Source organism: Megalops cyprinoides, chromosome 4, assembly GCF_013368585.1.
Source record: "Megalops cyprinoides isolate fMegCyp1 chromosome 4, fMegCyp1.pri, whole genome shotgun sequence".
In the NCBI taxonomy this organism is placed as follows: domain Eukaryota; kingdom Metazoa; phylum Chordata; class Actinopteri; order Elopiformes; family Megalopidae; genus Megalops; species Megalops cyprinoides.
Genome location: NC_050586.1, coordinates 13,139,694 through 13,163,721, shown reverse-complemented (window position 1 = coordinate 13,163,721; position 24,028 = coordinate 13,139,694). Strand labels below are relative to the sequence as shown.

General features: G+C 46.0%; 1 protein-coding gene across 2 annotated transcripts in view; it reads right to left on the bottom strand.

The window, feature by feature from the left end:
* The window catches only part of LOC118776130 (serine/threonine-protein phosphatase 2B catalytic subunit gamma isoform-like), a 46,118-nt gene that overhangs the window by 7,666 nt on the left and 14,424 nt on the right, over nt 1–24,028 (bottom strand). For both annotated transcript variants that reach the window (XM_036526226.1, XM_036526227.1), the window contains exons 2-10: nt 20,372–20,569; nt 16,221–16,345; nt 8,181–8,292; nt 4,477–4,622; nt 3,653–3,792; nt 2,694–2,771; nt 2,274–2,368; nt 1,268–1,393; nt 894–971 (exon numbers count right to left, since the gene is read on the bottom strand). In XM_036526226.1, coding sequence (XP_036382119.1) covers nt 894–971; nt 1,268–1,393; nt 2,274–2,368; nt 2,694–2,771; nt 3,653–3,792; nt 4,477–4,622; nt 8,181–8,292; nt 16,221–16,345; nt 20,372–20,569 — 1,098 coding nt within the window. The remainder of the gene's footprint in view (nt 1–893; nt 972–1,267; nt 1,394–2,273; nt 2,369–2,693; nt 2,772–3,652; nt 3,793–4,476; nt 4,623–8,180; nt 8,293–16,220; nt 16,346–20,371; nt 20,570–24,028) is intronic.

Sequence of the window (24,028 nt, the reverse complement as noted above, 5' to 3'; positions counted from 1 at the left end):
AATGGGCTAAGTCAAACTCCCAGAGTCCTTTCACCCTTTCCTTTTGGATTCTGTCAGCTGTCAGGGTTAGAGAGCGGTTGAGTGGGACAGAAGGATGGACTCCACTGGTCTCCTCAAGGCAACCAATAAGGGCATCCACGCAGGAACAGACATACAACCATACCTACACCTTAAATGGACACACACCTGACACATCCAGTCATGCCCACAGTTATTGAAAACCAAGATCAGGTGGGATTGTTTGTATTTATTAATACTCATTCCCTTTTCATACTGCAAAACAGGAGGCACTGCAAGCCCTGGGGGATAAGTGTCAGCTCAGGAAAACAAAATCCTTTGTTAATTAAAGTAGTACGTGTTGTGCTTTTTTGGTGGTGTAGTGCGAGAGGCAAAACTTCCAAATTATCAGAGCATGAAATCCAACAGATGTTAGATAATTCAAACAGAAGCTTGCAATCGTAACAGCTATATTTTTCAGTGTCTGTGCACTTCCTTGTATCTTAATTTGGAATAATAAAAGACAATTGTAAACTGGCAGTTTGAGAAGCAGAAAGCAAGATGTACACAAAGCCCTTGTTTGCAGTAAAATCAATATAAAGGTACTGAAACTCAATTTGATGGTTTATTTACATGAATGCTTTGAAGTAACCTTTCATCCTGTATCATGAATGAAAAGAACTGAACAGTGCTAATAGTAGCTAGCAATAGCGAAAACAGCACTGGAAACAATGCATAAGAGGCACCCCACATCCACTTGCGTTTCGATTCTTGAGAGGAAGTGCTAAGTTCGACAACATGGATTGTCCACAGCCAATGACAACGCCACTGACTTTGTTCCGAGAGGAGGGGGGGGGGGGTGATCCGTGCCCACTGAGTCCAGATGCTCCTCTTACCTTCGCATGTGTCGTCTCCCTCGGACATGAGCTCGTCATCAGAGCAGATGTTCAGCACGTTTACCAGCATCTCTGTCACTGTGAGGAGAAGGCACCGGTACCCAGGTTAGCACAGCATCAACTCTACGCACAATCAGGCGCTAGCACTCTCAGGGACTCTGGAGAATAATAATACTAATAATAATAATTACAGTGTACAGAAAGAATCTACCAGCAAGATCACTGCCGCATGCAGTCATATACTGACAGAAACAAAAAGACATTTTTTTTTCCCCTTTTCACAATATGGTATGAACATTCCGGCTGGTCTATATTACACCCATATGAGTAGAGGGGTCTGAGCAGAATAGGCCCAGAATGCACTGCCCCCTCACCTTTCTCCCCTACAAAGGGCAGGGACCACGTGAAGACGTCCATGAAGTTGGGCAGCCAGTACGGGTGGGGGGAGCAGTTGAACTGTCGGATGTTCATGACGTTGTTCTCGTATTTCAACACAGCAGCTGTAAAGTGAGAGAGAGAGAGAGCTTGGCCTTCAACCAGAGTCATCATCTCCATGAACAACACCCTAGGTCCCCGATTCATGGATCGAAGAGTTTATTACTCCATATTTTATCCTCGGAGGTATCGCTCATGGGCCCATAGGCTACTGCTATTGGATCTTGAGAAAACACTTAATAAATGCATTGTTTATAACACTTGAGGATACAACAGAAGGTTCAACCCTTATGTGTCTCCAGGCTACAGTGGACGATGTTTCCCTAGAGCAAATGCTGAGAGGATCAGTCCAGCACAGAGGTGTTAATGTTGGGCAGTAAGGAAGCAAACCAAGGAAGGAGGGGTTAATACTGGTCATTATGGAGGAGGATGGGGGGAAGGAGTTAAGTCTAGGCAGTAGACAGGCAGAGTGGAGAAGGAGGGTGTTAAGATTAGCTGGCAAAGAGGTAGGGTGGAGAAGAAGGCTTAAAAAATGGGGCATTGGGGAGGCAGGGTAGAGGGGAGAGGTTAAGGTTGGGCAGTGGGGAGGCAGTGAGGAAGAGGGCTTAAGGTGAGGCAGCAGGGATTAAGGTTGGGTAGTGGCGTGGGGGGGGGAGGCTGGTCAGTGTTATGAAAGCTGACCTGTCTTCATGAGGCAGCCAGTTCACACGCCCAGAACCAAGAGGTAAGGCCCAGCCAAGAAAACATCACTCATGAAGAGAGAGAGTCTAGACTGCCTGACAGCACACCCTTTTCTCTCTCACACTAATAAAGGCTGACAGAGTTAGGAGACGCCCACATCGTACAAACACACACAGTCTTTCTCTCCTCAGTCTTTAGGCATATAAATGGGGTTCAAAAAGGTTTCCTTCGAGTTAATGAGAAGACAACCAAGCACGTACTAACCTTTGTTGTTGTAGACGTCTAGGTAGTTTGGTGCTGAGAAGATTGTAATTAATGAGGGGAAACCTGTCGTCTGGCTTTTCCTGTACATTCGGTACCTGCAAGGGGAATGCGAAATGAGGAGAGGGGGAGACACTGCAATACCATTCTTAAAATTCACTCTGCTGATGGGACTCTGAGCCTCCCAAAGCACACTGGGCTCTACGCCCCCATGCCACTGAGATACAAAGGTATGTATGACTAACGCTGACAGACATCCCATCCACCGATGAAGGCTGTCCTGCATGATGATTTAGACAGCAAGACAAAACTTCAATTCCAGCAGCAATTCTAATACATTTAAGCATATAAACACAAAGAAACAGACAGAATTAATCTGACAGTATTGAAATGCCTTAAAAGAATGAAAACGAAGCTACTTACCCTGCATCCTGAGCTTCATGTGCTCTTATTACTGACAACAAGTTATTGTTTAGCAAAAAGTCACATATCGCCGGGTAACTGCAAGGCAAGAGAAAGGCCCTTAATTTAGAACCACAGACTTGGTAACGGTGAGGCACTCACGAAACCTGGACCACGTTCATGTGTTTCGCATTTTGTCTCATTTCCACACGGAACAAAGACCATAACAAGGATCCTTTATGGCACAAGCACCAATTAATGTTTCTTTTTTCTTGCTGATCTTTGCTTTTTGAAACATATTTTTATTTTCCCTTTCTGCCCCCTGGCATGTGGGGCATGCTTAATGATGGAAGTGAATGAGGAGCCGGGAGCACAGCTAATGACCAGGTTTGATGGCTGCTTCTGTGGTGAGAGGCCACTGCATAAAGCAGAAAGAGCTCTTGATGTGGCTGCTGGCATGTTGGGCCTTTTGCGCCCCCCCCGCAGCCCTGGCCCTTCAGAGACGGCTCCAGCAATTTGCGGACCACCTGAGTTTGGTTAAAGTGGCGCAAATTGGTACCATCTGGTCAAGCGCTTGGTGGAGAAGGGCAAGGAGGCTGGCAGAGAACAGGTCAGAGTTTCCCCCAGTCTTTTCCAAACTGCCCTGAGTGGAGAGGATTTACACTGGCCAGGCTTTTGCAGCCCCACGCAATGACCAGGGCGGTGTCGGAAACACTCCATCCTGCCGACGACGGATGAAACGTCCACCCACACAGAGAGGAACGCTGATTTACACAACAACACTGCAAATTACATCTGCAGCCAGCAGTATGAAAGCCCTCATGTTGAGATAAACCCTCCATTTGGGGGATATCATGCAGATATCGGTGTTTAATCGTTGTTTTTGCACAGTACCTACAAGACAAAGGGTCATCCCAGGGACAGCTACGAAAAAAGTGTTTTATTTTAGCCTAGTGGGGACTGATGATTGTGCTTCATACCTGTAGAAATAGGAGCAGCCCCTCACGGAGTTGTGGTTGAAGTGTTCTGCTGTCTTCTCGCTTCCGTAGTCCTCCCCAGGGTCTGACCACAGCAGGTCGCACATGGGGCCGAACGCTGGCGGCTCCTTGAACCTGTCTAACTGCAGAGCACAGCACAGCCACCCTCAGCACCAATCCCTCAACATCCACCTGCAAGCAGCACCTGCCACAAAAACCTGCTCATCAACACATATATGCCTGCTAGACTGGAACTGCAGGTTAAAAGCAAAGGCACTATGTATGGCCAATCCAGGAGCCCTATTTAATGTTTACCAAGCATATCCCTTTAAGAACATATATGCTCATAAACTGTGTCATTTTAATGAAAACAGCATGGCACGTAAGGAGATCTTTGACAATACAATGAAGGAAACATGCAAAACCATGAAAATAACTGCAGGTTAAATGGAGAATTAAAGGCAGGCAACACAGGCTGGGGCCAATAACTGATATTACCATACATTTTGTGATATTTGAGTGACTGAGGCAATTTCAGCAGTATCCTACTTCATCAAGACACTCACCACCACCCTACCCACCCGCAGGGGGCGGTATCATCACGTATTGCAATTTTTTTGAAAGACAGTATGGTGATATTAAAATTTTGATGTTGCTCAGGCTTTTCACCTAAACATATTCATACAGCACTGTGGATGGCCAGGAGAATGCGCTACACTTTAGGCAGAGCCACATCCTGCTGCAGGTCAGGAAGTGTGCATGCCTACATTCACACTGAGAGAAGTGACAGTGCAGAAGTGGCCTTTGCTGGGCTGCGAGACACTTACTTTCCTGATGTCATCTAGGCAGTTGATCTCTGGCGACAGGCCACCGTGCACGCACAGGAACTGCTGGTTGAGGAGGGCGGCGAGGGGGAGGCAGTCGAACGCCTCCATGCAGGCGTCGTACACCCGCTCCGAATACTTGATTTTACCTGCAACAGACACCACTTCTGATGACAAACTCGCGGGACAGCATCTGTGCCACAGGTCACTGTCCTGTTAGTGACCCTGTTTCAAGAAAAATAACTTGACTACAAAACACATATTTTTGGGTGAATCTATTCATGTAAAAAAAGGTGGCAATGGCTTAGACCGTCATGTAGATCATGTACAACTAATGTAGTACCCACATTATCAGCAACCTAAGTGCATAAAAGGCAAGTGAGGGAGAATATTCCTTCTTTGGTGATGTGGTAAGAACACTAATTGGGACAGCAGGAGGAACCCGTCTTAGTGGGAGGCAGAGTCGATTCGGTGGGACTGAATACAAATGATCTTATAAATCACAAGGAGCAGACCTCCACGTTTGCTCATTAACCTGCCTCTGAAAGAGGGAACTGCCACAAACAACTAAAAGTAACGCAAAAAACATAATGCACGGGAACGCAATGACACCGCTGGCATGTTCTCTTTGCTTTGGAGTTTGACAGCAAAGGTGAGAACTCGGGCAAGGAGTGTTCTTGACGACAGGCCCAACAGATAGGAACAGAATGAGGTCCGCCCATGCTGTGTTCAACATAGTGTGTTGAAAAGGGTGGGCTCAGCTGATTCATTTAGTTTCAAGGACTAGATATTAATTAATATGATTATTCCCACTCTGAATCCCCTAATTTGGTAATGATTTTGAAGGCCGGATCAAGTTCCTCAAGGAGGCCTCTTCAGGCTGGCATTTTCAAGCAGCCACTGGGGGGTCATGTTACAAACAGAGCTGGGAAACTATTTTAATTTTGAGCATAAAATTACCTACAATTGAGGCTAACAAAAAAGGCGGGCTAATAAATGCCAAGCCCCCCAGACCAAAATGGATAAAGAACAAGAAAGAAAAGAGGGATCATGCCCTCAGATTTAATTTAATGTGACCCCATCAGTACTTTTCATTTTCTCTGCATACAGTTCATCCATCACAAACATTTGGCTGCTGAACAGGTTCTTCTACAATTTCCTCATAAGAAATTAGTCTCTAATAAGATGGTTTGGAGTGGCCTCTCAAACCCAACAGCAAATGTATTCACCAAGATAAATTAAGCGTATTCATGCGAACTCGGAGCAGGGCCATTAAAATGCTTCTCTGAAACACTGATAATACAATAGTACAAAGCCTTACCATAGCCGTGTCTTTTCCTTGAGAGAGGGCCTTAATTTGTTTGTGATCGTAACCTTGACAGCCCACTCAGTGTCTATTGGTGATGGAGGGAGAGAGGTTTCCTCTGATTTGCTGCAATGAGAGCTCTGTTGTTGTGCAAGTAGAGCTAATTCCCTGGTCTAGTGTTCTCATGGTCAATCCAGGTGAGGCGACCCAAGATGAGGGGCGGGGACTGAGATCATAACCTCTCTGAGAATGAGGGAAATGTACAAAACTATCAGCTCTGACCAGCAGATAATTGATTTGAATGTGCCTGTGGTGGGTCTTCTCTTTTAAAAATATCAGCCTCTTGAGCTGAGGGGTTCTCAGCGTGCTGACAACTGAGGTTTACAGGAAGAACAGCCGCCCGTCATGTAAAAATACCACTGTGCAAGAGCCGCTGTTCTCCCTTTGAGGTGTCCGCCTGAAGGGGTTCAAAATACCACACGGTCATGTGACCGCTCGGGCTATGTGTGCGAGTTAATATCCTCACAGCAGATGGGTCAAATGGATCAGCGCCACGAGCACAGCTACAGGTTAAAAGGGCAAAGTGTCAAAACACTGCATGTAGGCTCTGGAAGCTGAATTGTGCTTAGCGGCTGACTTCCGGCTTTGAAAGCAAGTACATCATAAAATCAAAAAGCAACCAAAAAAATAAAAAATAACAGTAACCTGTTTAACATTTCCTTTCCTAACAGCTCCTCTGAATATTCAAACGTATGACTACCTTCTCATCCCCTATTGGAGAAAGCCATCCAAGCACATCTTGATTTTCTCCCCTTAATCGCGAAAGGAATGAACCTTTCACTGAGCTGTTATGTGGAGTCACAGACTGCACGAGTCCTCACACTGTTGTCAAATTTTTGCAGGTTTTCAGGTTTTGTTTTTTTCCCTGTGGGATCAACCCCCTCCCTCAGCCCAAATCAATTATTCTGCAATCTGCTCAATGCGACACTGCCCCACAGTGTGTAAAGTACTAAATATTCAGACAGTTTTGCTTAATTGGTCTCAATGCATGCTAATGAGTGTTTTTATTAGAGACACATTTACATAAAACATCTTTCTTTCATTGGTTTTTACACTGAAAGGGTACATTTAGCCCACAGATCCTATTAACTAATACTATGGTTGTCCCAGCTGTCTGTCAAAGTGGTGCACTTCATTGCTGGTTTGCATACTAATAGTTTCACACCTGGGCTGTCACAGTGGAACGCTTCACACCATGCGTTCGATGCAATGGTGTTCGCACTAACCAAGCGCAGCTCTTCTCAATAAAACCCACAGGATGCTCTGTTAGCCTTTCTGGTGAGAGCACTGACTGACAGAAAAAGGGGTTGACGCATTTTTTGCGTGAGCTGAAAACTGAGCATCACCACAGCTCATAAACACAGTGGTCAGGCTATATATAGTGGCTGACATCCTGATCTTTAGGGTGTAGTGAAGGCTGGATACTATTCCTCCAGCACTGCAGCCAAAGAATGAGGGGCTTTCCGTGCGGCCTTCAGAAATGTACCGGCCATTCATCTGACACTGAAAAAACAACATACAAGCAACACCAAGCTTTAATGTCACCAAGTTCAATCTCTGCTTCTATCTCAAGGGCAGGGGGACCATGGTGTTCCTTTCTTGAAATCTTTTCGTGTTCAACAGAATTTATGACGGACGACTGACACACCCTGGAAATCGCACGGGTTTCCTGTTGGCTGGGTCTGGGTCTGTCCCCCTCTGAACAGAAGCTAAGCGCTGACATTTTGCCGGGGGTACAGCGGGCGCTCTCCCACTCTCTTTCGCATGGGAGACGGGTTGTCTGTGAAATGTTAAACAGCGGGAGGACGGTGGCAGCGGTGGCGTCGTGCTCGTCCCCTCCCCTCGGCCGTGAAGCGCCTACGCATAAAAGTGACACTAATGCGCCTTCTCCCGCGCAAAGACGCCCGTCCTTCCCACCACTCTGCCTCTAACATCCCGCCTTCACCTTCCCTTTCATCCTGCTTTCAGCTCTCTGTGCGCAAGGAGGGGAGAGGAATGCAAATCGCAGGCAGCAGACCCGCACTGTAACATTGTGTATTCTGGTGTGTGACTCCACAGCTGTGCATCTACAAGGAGGCAGCCTCAAGACACCAGAACAGCAAGTTTACTTCCATCAAACATCAGTGCTCTTCTAAACTGTGCTTGCTCCGGGCCCCCAGAGAGCGCGATGGACGAACCTGCGTGCACGCACGTACACAGGCTCGAGCTGGCTCGGCTCGGCTTTTAGCAGCGCTGCATTACCATATCAAGGCCACACGTTTCTTCTTCGAAAGCGAGCTCTGCCGACGCACGTGCGCTCAACACTCGCGGCCAACACGTGAACGGTTCCGGCGGCACTTACACTCCTGTTTGAAGGTGAAGTACTCTGTGAGATGCCGGCACTCGTGGTTGCCTCTGAGGAGAAAGAGAGTGGTGGGGTGGTTGATCTTGAGGGCCCACAGGTAAAGCACGCACTGCAGGGGAGAGGAACAAAGAAAAGAGTGTCAGCACACAAAGAGAGCACCATCATGCAAGCGTAGCACTATCAGCAGCACTGGGTCCAAATGCTCGCATTCCAGGAGAAATATCCAGCTCTAAGAGCAATGTTCAGACAGTACAACAGCTTCAATTTTTACTACCCTTCCCCCAAGGGTACTGCAATATGCATATGCATCTGTCTGCATCAACAGGGAGCAATAATGAAGTTTTACCACTTAATGACCAGTTACAATACGTCTGTACACTGCCACCCTTTCTAAGAGACCATGAGTTACTGTCAAAGATACAGTGGGAGTCTTTCAATGGAACCCCCTTCTGGAATGTTGCTGCCTGAGTCCGTCTTCTCAATGAAATGAGAGAAAGCCACTCTTGTAGTACAAATTAGCATCTGGGTTGTGGCTGCTCAGTCAGTGGTAATGCTGTACTTCCATTTGTGGGGCCCTCCTGTGGCACCCTGAAGCTCCCTGGGTTGCATTAGTGCTAATCCCTTTGCATTTTAATTGTGCCTCTAAATATGCAGAGCCGAGTTCAGCACTGGTGACAGATCAATAAGGACGGCGGCTCCTCTCTCGCTCGGCTCTCCAGTTAATGAAGCTGCCCTGCCAGAGCTTACAGAGAGGAAATGGGGGGACCAGGTCAATAAAATTCAACAGCTGATGCATAATCCATGTCCCAGTCAAAGTTTAGGATTGCCCTCCTAAACCACGCAGATGGGCCTTGCCTGTATTGATAAGTGCAACTCACTAAAACTCACTAACTCACTAAAAATTCACTTGGAACAAGGGAAAAATGTGTCATGTGAGGTGAGCTACTGAAAGGCCACCTGCTAATTTTCTTGATGGATGCTTTCACTGCAAGGCTGCACCTTTCTGGGATGTTTCCAAATGGAAAGTCATTCATTCATTCAGAAATGCACGTAGTGCTTCACCTCACACTTTGCAGGCATGGAGCACAACTACACCTGATTTTGGTACTTGGCAGCATTTGGACTTTTGACATTTCTTTAACGTACTATGCCCCAACATGTAGCATACATGGCAACTTGTTTCCCTGCCCTTGTGAGATCAACAATGCTGGTGCAACTGATATTCAAATGAATGTCCTTTTCCTGAACGTTTTACTGTAGGATTCTGCATCATTTTGAAACAGTTGGCTGGGAGGCAAAAGAAAACAGAAAAATCAAAATGTTCCATCGTCGTACAAAGCTTGGGAGCTAGGGTTTCACTTTGCAATACTTCTGTGAAAGTCAGCTAGTTACCTACTAACTAATACACCAAACAAAATTGCTGATAAAGAAATATAATCAAAATAGGCAAAAAAAAAAAGATTCTCAGTACATTTGCATACTAAACCACATTGTATCATTAATGGCACCTTACCCAGTTCAAATGGAGGAATTAAAAACCATTGACCTCAATTACTCAGCTGGCTAGCTACATGCAACCATCAGCAACTGTAGCTACCCCTCTCATATATGTTATCAGCTGCTAGCCTTCTACGTAACAGGATACCTGAATAAAATGTAGCTGTGCCATAAATTGATTATTTAGTTTGATTTCTCTTCCAAAACGGCTGTCAGGTTTCATACCAGGCTTATAGACAGTATGTGGCCATGTGAGAAATTTGGCATTCTTGTACATCAAATATTTTTCCTTGAGATACCAGAATAATACAAAAAAGCTTGCTCTCAGCTCATTTCAAATGGGATGTCTCAATCTTGCAAAAATGAAAACAAAAAGGTATAACTGGATTTAATGGGCTGCACTTTCCATTTACAAGTAAAAATCAAGACAGCATCAAGTGCAGCCTCTAAGGCCACCATGAACAAAATGAAAAGGTAACCAAGGACAACAGGCGTGCATTCAAATGGTAGTTGAAATTACAGATGAAGAAAAGACATCATTCGCAAACCCTGCAGCCCACGCAAGAAAAAGATCAGAAAATTGCAGGTGACAGGGTAATGAGGACAGGTCCTGGATGAGGGCTTTTAATGTTGGCTCCATCTCTGTTAAGGGTTCAGCTCCAATCTGCGTGTGCCCACCTTCATGCCTGGCTTACCCAGGCAATTTCTTTCCTCCCACCTGCTGGAAAAATACTCAAAAATACCACCTAGGCACCATAATTTGGTCATTGCTTAAAGTTTATGAGTGGTTACTGGGCAAACCCTAGCAGGGTGTATGCGTTTTACCAGCGGGGGCGATGTACGAGCATGACTATGCACAAAACACAACAAGGTAAGGTGAACCTGGGAGTGACAGGCAGGTTCCTGCAGGGATGGAGGGAAACCTTCATGGCCCTACCATATGTCCACAGAGCAAAGATCTGAGCAAACAGCACAGGTAACATGGTCTTGGGTCACTTTGCAGACATTACTTCACATAAATTTATGCGTGAAAGAACAGTATGATTGGTGTGCACCGACACGCAAGTGTCAATTTTAAATTTTCACTGGAAAGTTGGTCAGAAATGTAATGACAAAAAGGCTTGAGCAAAAATTTTCATGAAAGTCTATATTGTAGAAGCAATTAATATACTAAAATGCAATTAATGCCTAAAGACTTGATTGCTGATCACCACTCACAATATTTGATCATTTAAAATATGTTTGTGCTGATCTACATAAGGGGAGGAACAGTTAGAGAGAGAGAATTAGAGACTATGTACAGCTCTTTACAATAATTTTACAGTAACATTAAATACCTAGCAGATTGTAGCCTACAGATAAAAACTCAAATGACTTAATTAGGTACACATTTCATCATGTTTTGCAAAAATGATCCTACCTCCCCTACAGAGATCTCACCACCTATCCCTTCTGAATACGCATGGGAAACCCTGCTGTTGGTACTGGAGGGGCTGCAGATCTCCAGAGGCTAGGGGCACTCGAAGCTGATTAATGCTGATGCTAATGAAGAGCAGAGGTGGGTGTGGAAGAGGGCCAGCGAGCTCGCTCCTTCCTCTCATCCTTTTGTTCTGCTCGCAGACTGTGGAAAACCTTGAACAGGTGATCGAAACAGAATGGCAGACAAAGGCTATTTCAGACCAATACAGCTGTCCGTGGTAAACACTTCAGCCTGTGCCGTGTGTGTGTGTGCGTGTGCGTGTGTGTGTGTGTTGGGGGGGAGCTTTGCAACAGCTTTGCAGTTCATCCATAAATCTGAGTGTACAATTCAAGCAACTTCACTGTCTGTTCATCTGTTCCTTAGTCAATATTCCCTAGCAACAGGTAAACTTGTAAGGTTACGTAAGACACTAAAAGAAAAATGATAACCCTTGCTTATAGCTGTCACTCCATGTTAAATATAGAGCAGACCACAACTTTAATAAAATGAAAGACCAAGTCTCAAGTACAGGAGTTAGGAATAAGTGGCTTAAAGCTCAAAATCAAAAGTTTTAAATCACTGGCCTGGAAGGGAGATCCACTCAAGGGCCACTTATCGTATTGTAAGGCCAACTATAAGCTCAAAAAACAGATCAATCCCTTTCATCTGAGCAAAAATACAATGTGCATAATCCACATTAAAAATTGCTAAATTGACCTGTCACGCTGTTTTAGTCATTATAATCAAACTGCAAAACTGTTCTTCCGATAAACTGATGAGAATATCACTGACTTCCAAAGCCCTGCCATCAGGCAGGTGAAGATGGCCAGGCATTCTGCCCCACCTGACACACCTGTGTGGTTGGCCATCCCAAACCCTGCTGCATTCAGATTTGGCACAAGCACCCAAAGCAGACAGTCATTCCATCAACATGGCACCATTTCATATGGTACTTAATCAAGATGGAAATCCCCATCATTTTTTAAAAGACCCAACCTCCTTGACTTTGCGCAAAACTCCAGCCCACCTCAGTCCCTAGATGCCACACCTCCTTGCCTGCCCAGCGACTAGCTTTAGCACTTACATCACATGATTGGCCTACTCTGAATATCTATTTCAGTAGTGCTGCACATCAACTGTACATCAAATGGACTGGGCTGTCCAAATGAAGAGGCCCGACGGTGCTTTCAGAGTCACAGCGAGGCATAATTAGCCTCTTCTCCTCAACACAAGATACATGTGGTCATGCTGTTTCTTACAGACTCAGAGGTGGCTGCCAAATCCCCGCCTGACATCTAACCAGACAATGTGACATCGACCCTCTCAGCAGCAGCTTAGCCCCCTTGAAGTCAGTATCTTATTATACCATAGGGCAAGCTGTTTATGGGTGCTCTCAAACTCATTCAGTCCACAAATGTACCCTCTGAAGAAATGTACATTCAGGACAGGTTCAGAAAAATGAATCAAAAACAAAAATGTTCAGCATAACCTTGTTACGAAACTCTTATCTTTGTTCCAAAGAATTTTCACATTTATTAAGTAGATAAAGAAATGGGCTTTCACTGGCATGAGGCCAATATCAATGTGAGATAAAGCAAATATCAGCTTTGCACTAGAAAAGCAGTTTCTCGGGTCTAAAGCCATTTTTGTGACCCAGTAAGTGGCTACTAGCAACATACCCACCACCCCCTCCTGATCTTCCCTCCACTCTTGTCCCCATTCAGTCCTATGTCCCAAAACTGATAGACGACACAGATGGGGAAGACGCAACTATCTCGCCACTTTTTCACTTCTCTGCTGTAGTGAGCTGTGAGGCTGAGTGCAAGTTTATTGGAGGATTGCACTCACCATGCCTAAGCGCTCCTGCACGAGCACACAGGTGGTTGCAGTGAGATGAGCCTGGTATAAATGTGAGCCTTGTACAAATGGTCATTGTAAAACAGGGTTGCATGAAAGTGCAGAAAAAACTAGTCAGTTAAAAAATGACCTTATGTGGGGATGTCCACAGCTCATTCTGCAACCAGTATCATTTATATTTACACCGACTCATTTGGTAGATATTCTTGCCCATAATGAGTTTCAAAGCAGAGGTGTGTAAGTGGATTTCAGACTGTAAAATGGTCTTATCATTTAATAGCCGTATTATCAGAACTACTGCCTTATAACTTAATTTGGAAGTGGGGAGGCCACAGGCTTCAGCACAAGCATGCTATCCAGCTGCTTGTGAATGGAATGATCATTTGGGCAGATGTAGTGGCTGTCGCTGAGGGGGGACTGGGCCCTATGCACAGCGCGGGTCGCGATGGGGTGGGGGGGGGGGGGGGGCACCAGTCGACACGCTCACTCGTGCCCAATGGCGGCGTTTGAAGCCACAGGCAGCTCAGAGGAGTAGAGAGGGCAGGGTTTGATCACCTGAATGCATCATCGTGCCCCACTTTTACCGGCCGTGCCCCTTGCTCTTTCATGCTGGCTCTTTCATCCGTGACATTTGGCCGGACCCCCATGCACTCTATCAAAAGCCTACCCCCTCCCCCACAGACTGCAGGGATGGATGCCCTCTGAGGAGGGTGGGGGGAGCCGCCTGTGGCCGACACCCCTGCTGGTCCTTTCATTCAGTCCACACCTCTGCGCACTTCAGCCATCCCGCAGCGATAAACCTCATCTTCTGAGAGAGCGGGAGCTGCTGTTTGGTCTATAAATAATAAGTCTCAATTCAAAAACTAAGGGTAACCATGGGCCCAACAACAAAAAAGGACAGATCCTCTCCTCTGTGCTGATGTGATGAATGTTATCTCCTCTAATGGAGCTCAAACATGGTGATGTGGCTTCCCACTGACTGACATCAAACAATCAACCCCCGGACTCCTGGGCAAAATCAGAGCACTTGCTTTCACTTGCTTTCTTAAAATCCTTTGATGGTCATAAATATTTTAGAAAGTAACTAAATCAGTTACAGAAACCATTAATCACGCTGACTGACAAATGACATGAAAAGCACACGGGTTAGTTATTTTCAGGGTGAGTGATGACAAGGATCATTTAAAAACTGATGAAGTGTGAAAATGATCCAGTAATTGTAGGGTGTGTCCAGCACATCTGAGTCTTCTCCTCTCCCAGTTTGAGAGTACACTCTCTCTTTCTCTCACACACACACACACACACACACACACACACACACACACACACACACACACACACACACACACACACACACACACACACGGCACAGAGGTATATGTAGCCCAAGCCAGCTGATGACTTTCCAACTAAACAACTCCTACCGCTCAGCTACCACAGCCCACAAGGTTGCCAGTAATTCCTTTGGGTTGCTTAGCGACCGAGAGTACATAGAAAATTGTACTGGAGGGCTGGAATGGATGGGGCAAAAAAAGGGCAGAGCTCTGCTCCCAAATCTCGTTTGTGAAACAAGACAAGGCAATTTCCTCACAATCTCAACCCCAATGTGTTAGAGAACTCATTCTGGTTCCATTGGAAGAGGACATGCCAGCAGGGACCATTTCAGTGTTTCTATTATGTGGTGTCTTCTGAGAATAATTTGCCGGTCAAAATAAATGGCCATAATATTTCTCTTCTGGAAACCTACTGTAGTTCCCACTGTATGTATAAGCCACAATGACACTTTTTGGAAGACCTGAAGAAACTAGCTGGGTAGATCTGTCTATAGCACTGTTACATGTGAACCACAGGCTAATCAAAATAAGTAACTCAACACTGAAATGGCAGGCCAAAAAACAGGGCTTCCTAATGTAGCAAAGGAAAACATGAACAAATATTCAAAAGCGAGCACAGAGAGAAAATGTGCATAGCCTAGCATGGTTACCATGGCCTGGTCCAAGACCTCTCTCCCTTGCCCCACTTCCTGATACAATGATTCACAAGGCCAAACATGGGCCAAGCAGATGTAGGCGAACTGACTAACATTTTTTTGTTTACATAATGCAGCAAAGACGAATCTCTGATCTTTGGTTTATTGCGTCTCTGAAAGAGACATCAAAAAACAAAGTTATGTTAAGTGCATCTGATAGATTTCCATTATTCCAGAGTCATACTGCAAAGAATGACGCCTACATGAGAGTTGACTGTGTTTCTTAACTAGCGCACACATAGATGGAGGTGCCAATTTTCACCATTTTCAGTGTGTATGCGTGTGCTTGAGACACACGCATACACACTTTTACACATTAACTTCACCCACATTAACTAGAATTGGGTGCCACAGCAGTTATTGATAAAGACCAAACAACCATCAGAGGGATGTGTACGAAAGGTGATGTAAAACAGCAGGAGCGCAGTAATTTCATCTCTCAGTTTCTACGGCTCTTTTCAGACCAAACATCAGTAAACCTAGCATTCGTTTACATTAAAGAGCTAGATTCCCCCAACATGCTCCATTTACATCAGAAACTGATGCCACAAAAAACTGGTGAATTGCTGGTGTGTTACCATTCATACTGCACTACATATATGAGTCGACAACAGTCTTCATTTCAAAGCCTCTTTATTTACCACAGAAAGAAGGGTCTGAGTAACAGTAAACATTATATATACCTCCTTATTGTAGTCTACATTCAGGCCAACAGCCGAGACATGTCACACTATGCCAACAAACCATTTTTATCTTCCTACAATTTATCTCAAACCAAGAGAATAAATCATAATTCACTGACACCATGGTGGAAAATGTACCCGGAGAGACACTATGTGTTGTTTCATTTTCTCTAAAATACTCAGAAGAGGGCAGCTTTTTAACAGTATTCAGGTATCAAAATACTGCAGAACAGTAATCTGGGCTCAAAATCTATGACAGACATGATCTAATTGCATCTGAGAGCCTGTACAGAGGTAAAGGTTAAAGGTGAAGGCAACCGATTAATTAAAAAATGGCATATCTGTCCAGATGGGAAACACATAAGCGCTCTGGCTCTCTCCCTCTGTGTGTGTGTGTGTGTGTGTGTGTGTGTGTGTGTGCGCGTGTATGTGAGAGAGAGAGAGAGAGAGAGAGAGAGAGAGAGAAGGCTGAGGAGCAGTCGTACAGGAAGGGCAGCCCCAGATGTACTCACCTCAATGCTGAAGTAGCCTCGGTCTACGTAGTCCCCCAGGAAGAGATAGCGCGTGTTGTTGGGTGAGCCCCCCACTTCAAATAGCTTCATCAGATCAAAGAATTGGCCATGGACGTCACCGCACACTGGAGACAAACAGAAAGAAAGGCCTAGGTGTACTACACAGCACAGAGTGAGCAATGCACAAATCCCAACCCAAATCTCCCATGTGGCAGTTTACCTGCAACAGTGATACCATCGAACAACATAAAATAAATAAGTAAAAGTAATATAATAATAAAAGTAACTGGGGGTCAGTGGGTCAACCCATTAGTATGAAAATAGTTCGAGGAAAGTTGGATTTTTACTAGTTTTGGGAAAGTGTGATTCTTTAAAATTCTTATATGGAATCAATAAAACAGGTCTTTTTCAACTGGAAATGGAACTTGCCAAGCAATATAACAGAAACTCAATCAGGCTGGGCAACCACATGGTTACAAGTTACATGGTGATAGCAGGAGTGGTGTTAAAAACACACATCTGACTGTAGTGGAATGTTTTTTTAAAGCTCAGTGAAACCGCTGGTGTATAACAAAGACCCTGCAACCACAAACATCTGTGCAGGGAGACGGCTAAAGGACCTCAATCAGCCTACTTGGAGCAGTGACTCAGTTATGCTATTTCACAGCACCCCTCCTTTAGTGGCATCTGTGCAGCGGATGTGCACCTTGTAGCACTGAAGACAGTCTAATGCTGAAACAACTGCATTATGCTGCATCACACAGTACTGTACTGTACTGCTGTGGATCACACAGGATCAGCCCACCTGTGTGTTCCCCGTTAACCCTGCCCTCGTTAGTGAAGGACTTCCCCCAGTTTTAAGCAGATTATTCAGGATCTGTAAAGGCTATCCACCCATATTATATTTTTTTTCAGATGTTTATACATTTGTCTGTCAGATGAAAAATTCCATCAGCAGTCTTGACCATGACACAAGGTATTTGATATGACTTTTTACACACTACGCCAATCAAAAGTCTGAGATTGCGTCTTCATTGTACACAACCCTGTTGTTTACTGACATCTGACTGAACACAGAGTAAGACCTCTGTTTCTGGGTGAATAGCGAAAACAAGAAAATGTTTCTATGCCCTGAAATGACCCATGACAATGGGAAACGAACTGAAGTTTTGAAGTATTTTGAAGTAAACAAAAGTAAAACTTGTGATGCAAAAATATAGGCACACATTACACTGCTACTGCGGAGACAATTATCCATTTACTGATTCAACACATTGAAAGCAACATGCCCCCTGAACGCAGCAAAATAAATGAGAAGTTTCTACATGGAATACTTACAGCTGAGTTACTTAATGAGTTTTTAAGCAGAGAATGAGGTAAGTTATTGAGGCTATAATTTGCAGCTTTCGTGCTGTAGGGGTTAAACTTGACAAAACTCCTGCATGCAGGTACTAGAGAGAGGCTATGCTGATTAGCCAAAGTTTGTCTTCCAGTACAATAGAGCCACCTTCATTCACCCACAGGACACTGTGATGGCCAGGGAGAGTCCCATTTCGGGTGATAGGGCTGCATGGGGACACACCAAATTCAGATGGGACCGTGGAGCTCCATGTGGGCCGCTGGAGAGAACTCAGAAAAAACGAGGACAGCCCGGAGGCAGCAACTCAAGGATCCTCTCAGTCGTTTTTTTTTTTGGAAAATGGGGGTGGGGGGGGAGGGGGTGCTGCTGCTGTGAGGGAATCTGTAACAGGCCCAGTGAAGTTCGATGCCACCAGGTTCCCATGACTTTGCGAGGAGAGCTAACGCATGCAGGAATAGCTGCTGTCAAGAGATGTAAACAACTGTGCCCAGCACCGGCGCTCGGCCACGGGCCCTGGGTAAACACTGAGCTGAGCTGCCTGTGCCTCACAGCGCTGCCTATCAGGGGCAGAAACGTGTCCGCTGAGCTACACCACACTCACCCGCCACAGCCCAGCACTGACAAGGCATCCACCAGCACACCTGCAGTGCACGGGCCCGCGGATTAAGGGTGAAGCGAAAAGATAAGACCCACCAGACATGCAGAGTGACTTGGGGCATGTCCTTGGTCTTCTAACAGACACTGGATTTTCAGTTGTTTTTGTGTATAAGATGGAAGCAAGACCAGGGATATGTTTCAGTGGAAATAACCATTGTTGCAAGTGCTTCAATCACTTCTTTTAAAAGCTGAAGACGGAGAATATATCTGAATTTTATCAACGTACATGAAAACTGTGAAAGTTGAACGTAAAGGAATATAGAAAGCATAAAGAAAATTGCCCTTTCAGGTATTTATCTTCATGTTAAGATATCTAGTAGAATACCATTACAAAGTAAGACTCATGTTTTTAAATCTTTACCAGAATATCTAGTATCAGGCATATTAATACCCATTTACATGACGTTTTTTTTTCTTTTGGGGAGGGGGGGGATCATTCAGCCATTTAAATGCATGGCGTGTGTGTCACGGACATGATGGAAAGCACAGCTAAATGGGCACCGGTTCATTCCCACTTTTTCTCCTCTGAATTCCCTGCAACTGCATCGAGTTCTGAGATTACAGATGCCATTTCTCCCTGCCTCAGTCTATCCAATCACCCTCGAAAATGTTACTGGCCTTGAAACTGATTCACGGCAGGCTGACTCACCGGCCTTTCATTTCCAACAGATGTCTTAATCATTACTCCTGTGCAAAGGGCATTGTTTCAGTGCTCCATTACGGCTCGTGGCTCTCTACACCGCTCAGGCGTGGCGGAGAGGGGGGGCATCTCATCAGAAACCGTGGATCACCAGGGCAGAGGTGGCCCCCCACTCGAAATTTCACAGGGCATTCAACTGAGCTCCGCCGCCTGTGAAACCACATCGAACGCAGTAAAGTGCCCTCGGTGATTCATTCCTCTATTTGACTGAATGCACCCAAATTATCCCTCATCTAACCTCACTTCCCTTCTTTTTTGCACATAAAAAAATGCACAACGTCAGGTATCACTTTTTTAGTATGGGTTACTGGTTAAAAAGTTATTGTGGCTTCTGTAAAAACTACTGGTCTGTCTGTCTGCATTAGTCACTGGTGGCAATGATGCTGGTATGGAGAGAGTTTACGCGTTGGAGCATGACCTGCTAAAAGAGGTATAACACAGTGAGTAAGGATTACTTCAAGGTTTGTTCCATGTCTGCTGCCACAATAACAGTAAGGAACATAACACAATCTACTGCAGTCACCGACCAGTGCGTTTAATCGGCAGCTGACGTCACTCAAAGGAAAATGCGGCCCCTTTCAATGTCACTGCGGGAGTACAGCTTCAGAAAAAAGCTCCCTGACCTTTCAAATGACGAAGCAATTGCACAACAAGTTTGTGTCTTGTTGCAATGAGCACAGCATGCCCCTGGACAACTCTGGTCAAGAAACTCAAATGTTATAATATGTATTAACAACTACATGCACGGCTGAGCATTTCAGATAGCGTGCGGTAGATACAGAACCTTACCCACCTCCTCCATAACCCAAGCCAGCCTTACTACCAGCCACAGCTTCTCATTAGACTGAGCTGAGAAATATAAAACCCTGACAAAGAAGCAGATTCTTTGGCAGATAGGAAAATTCTCTGTTTATAAACTCTGTCATCCTCCATTGACAGGATTTATAAGTATCATCTCTATTTTTACTCCTTTTTATTTTAGTTGTCTACATTTTCACCCAGTTTCTCAACACTGAAAGCATCACCATGCACTCTGCATACTGATACACTAAAGACGTTTTACAGCAACTGCTTTGCCATTACACAGTCAGAATCAGAATCACAGAATCACAATTACTTGGCCCCACGGCTGGCAGACAGAGTAGCCATTACTTGTGTGCACACAGCCTGTGAGTGGTGCACACAGAGCTTGTGACTGAAGCACACAGTAGCCATTAGGCTGGTCCATTCAATAACGCCAACAGGCACATACAGTCGCTATGGTGGGTGCCTGCAGTAGTGATTAGCACATGCAGACACTGTAACTGCTGAACACAGTCCCCGTGACTGTCTCACATGGTATCTACGGCTGACACATGTGGTGGCTGTGCCTGACTGATGCGTGTGGTTTTTGTGACTGCCGCACACGGCGCTCATGATTGACGGGCGCGGTACCTGTGATCGGCGCCTCCACCTCCAGCATGCACTTCTCCTGGCGCAGGATGTTGGCTCCGTCGTTGATGATCCGCAGGGCCACGTCCTCCTCCAGGCGGCCCTCTTTCACCAGGTGGCTCTTCAGCACCTCCACCTTGGGCTTGCCGTCCTCGAACAGCTCCTTCATGGAGAGCCGCTGGTGTGGCGGGAAGGGCACCGCTGCAGGGGGGGGGACACGCGGAGAGAGTCAGCGTCACAGGCCGCCGGCGACGAGAGGGGCCGCTGTCACACTGCGCACACAGCTCTCGTGCGCCAACGCCTCTCATCATTGCAAGTCCACTCACATCCCACTCTGCTGGGTTTCACTACTCACAACGCTGTCATAAACTGTCAAAAAACATCCTATCAGCTTGCTTCGAATCAGGACCATGCTGAACTGGTGGGGAAATTGTGACCTCCACTAAGACAGATTTCTGGTAAGTAAAGCAACTGATCTAAGTATTTAGTGCAGTCAGAGGGGCATGCAAGGTACTGCGGGTTCCACATGATTCTTCATCACCCAAACTGACCTGCAGGGGCAGTTTAGTCTCATCCCTTCAAGAACGTGCAAAGCTTACCACAGTGAGCACAGCTCTATGAGCTTAAAACCTGCTGTAAACAGTACAGAAATACCCACATGTAATGGTGTTAAGAGACTGTGCTTTTGACAGAGTGCATGAGCACTGGCAGGACCATTGGCCAGAGATGTATTAAATCAATTATACCTAACCTTAATGTCTTAAAACAGGAAAAAAAAGAGTTTTTGAAGACACGGGGCCACTAATGGTTAATTCATTTATGGATCACTCAGGAATGCATGACAGTAAGGCTCTTATGTAGAAAATTCATTTAGGGAACTGAGGCCAGAATAGTACATGTGGGTCATTTGTACTCTACACTGTACTTGGCGCTGTACTTCTATAACGAGTGTATAATAATAACACAGACATATGCCTCTTATGTGTACTTGCATTGTGCGTGCTATTTACTACAGATCAGGAAACAGCTGTGCTGCCGATGCCTCTGTGCTTCCTGTTGGGAGAGTATTTCAGGCTATCTCTGCTCGGGCCACAGTGCAGGCTCATTTGCATGCTCTCGGCGTAATGTGGCGTGTCACACTCCAGACGCTCCCCGCAGTCCTCTCAACGTGGCCCTCCCCGCCCAGCCGACCGAAACGACGCCGGTGCCGCACGTTCTGAGGTAACGACCCCGGGGCGTGCTAAAATAGAGGCGGCCTCGGTCTCTAGACCACGGGACGGGCCATCCCACGCTCTCTGAGCACACAGTGTCGAAAAGGCATGCAAATAAATGCAGGTGTGTTTTTCGACACCTGGTGAAAGCCCACATTCATATATGCACAGAAAGGAACGGTCTTGAAAGATCTAATTTTATTCACAGATGCAGACAGAACTGGCCTATGAGAACTGTAAAGGAACCCGAAGCAGGGAGAATAAGCAGCGCTGTGTCCTGCAACGGGCCGGCTGCGGGAGCTGCAGACCGCTCTGCCCACCTGCGCCCTCCAGCCTGCTCAGAATGCCAGACTGGGGAGGGCTGCGGTCGGGCCGGCGTGCGTGATGCCTGGAGGCACGCTGCCTCCATACACAAGCAGCCCCCATCAATCTCCCCTCCGCCGCAGCGGCGGCCCCATCTGAGGCCAGCACCTGACACGCAGGCAGAGCCCTGCAGATACCGGGAATAAGATGCCGGCAAACCACCCAGAAGCTGTGCTACGTGCACCAGCCCAGTTCCAAGTCTGCAGTCCAAAGGCAGCATGAGGTTGTCTTATTAGTTCTTAATGTGTGAGCACAAATGAGGCTATTGTACAACTGGCCCACTTAATTGTACTAGTGTCCCACTTGCGAATTATTCGGAGCAATGTCCATATAAGGAACTGATTAACACAAGTCTAAAGGGATGGTTCTGTGTGCAAAGCTGACAATGAGGGGCTGCAGTCGTGTCTGCATGTGAAAATCTGTAGCCGACGTTTGATTGCGAGGTTAACACCCAAGTAAAGGTGGCTTCTCGCTTCAGCTGTTCAGCAGTAGAAAGCAAAGCAGCAGTTTGATTAGAATGCCGTCAGTGTGATGTGTAACAGTTTCCAAACACATTGTTGTGCGTGAGTAATTATGCGGACCTGCTCCTGCAGTGGCTTCCTAATCCTACCCCAAATCTCATTTTGTGTTTTGAAGCCAATTCCCCTCTCTGGAAATAGGGAGATGATGATAAATAGACCTATACAACAAAGAACAGTGTATCTGCACTGTGCCTGCTCTAAGCCAATGGATTGTGATCATGCGGGGCATCTCTCAGTCTTTACAGGGCTACTGAGTGTATACGATTAAGGGGGAGTACTGCCTGTCTGTCTTGCAGAGCCAAGATATCAAATGGAGAAACACCTTTTGAGTCAAAGCTGAGAAACAGTCAGAGTAAGGGCAAGACAGAAAACAGACAGAGAAGGACATGCTTTCAAACTCCAAGAGAGATCCAAGGATTTCCCAAACACAGCAACAAAAGGTTCCAATTACCCTCACGCACAGAGGAGCATTCACAGCATATTCCAGCAGGTGACGGCTGCCAGAACATCCATCTGAAACCCCTCTGCTTTTAGTTCAGGCCACAGTCCAGGCCGGACTGCAGTATCTGCCCTAAGCGCAGCCCGTGTGGTCAACGTCTTTCAGTTCAGGCTGGCATTATGGTATGCAAACAAATGACAGTTCTCATGTACCCCCCAAGCCAAATTACTCTCAAAATTAGCTGCTGCCATTTCAATTTCATCGCATAAGACTGCAGAGCTTCATCTACAAAGGACCCAATGCACAAAGATGTTTTTTGTTTTAACTAAAGCTGTAGAAATTTCCAAAGGGATCAGTAAGAGCCCTCCTTGAAACCACAAATGTCACAAGCCGACTGCTGTCCAAGTTATGACAACTCACTAACAGAAATCTGAGAAGATTACTGACACAACTCAAGCAGTTTACACTTCACTGGTTACCCCTTATAGCTTTAGACTTTCATAATGAGCCACTGGTTTCTTTCAAAAGCATTATATTAAAGACAGATGGCTGCCTCACAAGGCTGGATGATACACTTCTCCCACAGTTTTATGGTTGAGGCATGTTTGAGTAGAAAATTGTACACTTGCGTTTATGCTCCGAATGAGTTCATTTGGGACGGGTGCGCCAAGGCGCCTTGTGAGGCTTGACAGAGATACCATCTCATGACAGCCAGTGCAACAGCAGCCAGTAATCAGAGCTCCGGGGCCAGGGCACAACCTCATGTGGCTCCCACTAATGACAGGCCAATGCCCACAATGGGAGTCACATCTTTGAAAGCACGCAGCAGACAGTTATTGGGGGGGGCTGTGTGAGTTCCTCAACGCAGGCCCCAAGCTTGTTCCATTTTTAAAAGGACCCCTCTGTGGAAAACTGGCCAACATTTCCCCTTAAAGACGGCAGGCCCCGGCCCCCCTGGGTTCCCTGCCACAGCACCTTGCGAGCGGTTGAAATCAATGGCCGAGTGATGCGAAAGGACAGGCAGGGGGGAAAGCGCACTCACCTGCTGAGTGTTCGGCCCTTTCAAGGGCAGAGAGGAAGAACAAACAGAGGCGGGATTCTAATCTGGGCTGTCTGCTGCGCTGCT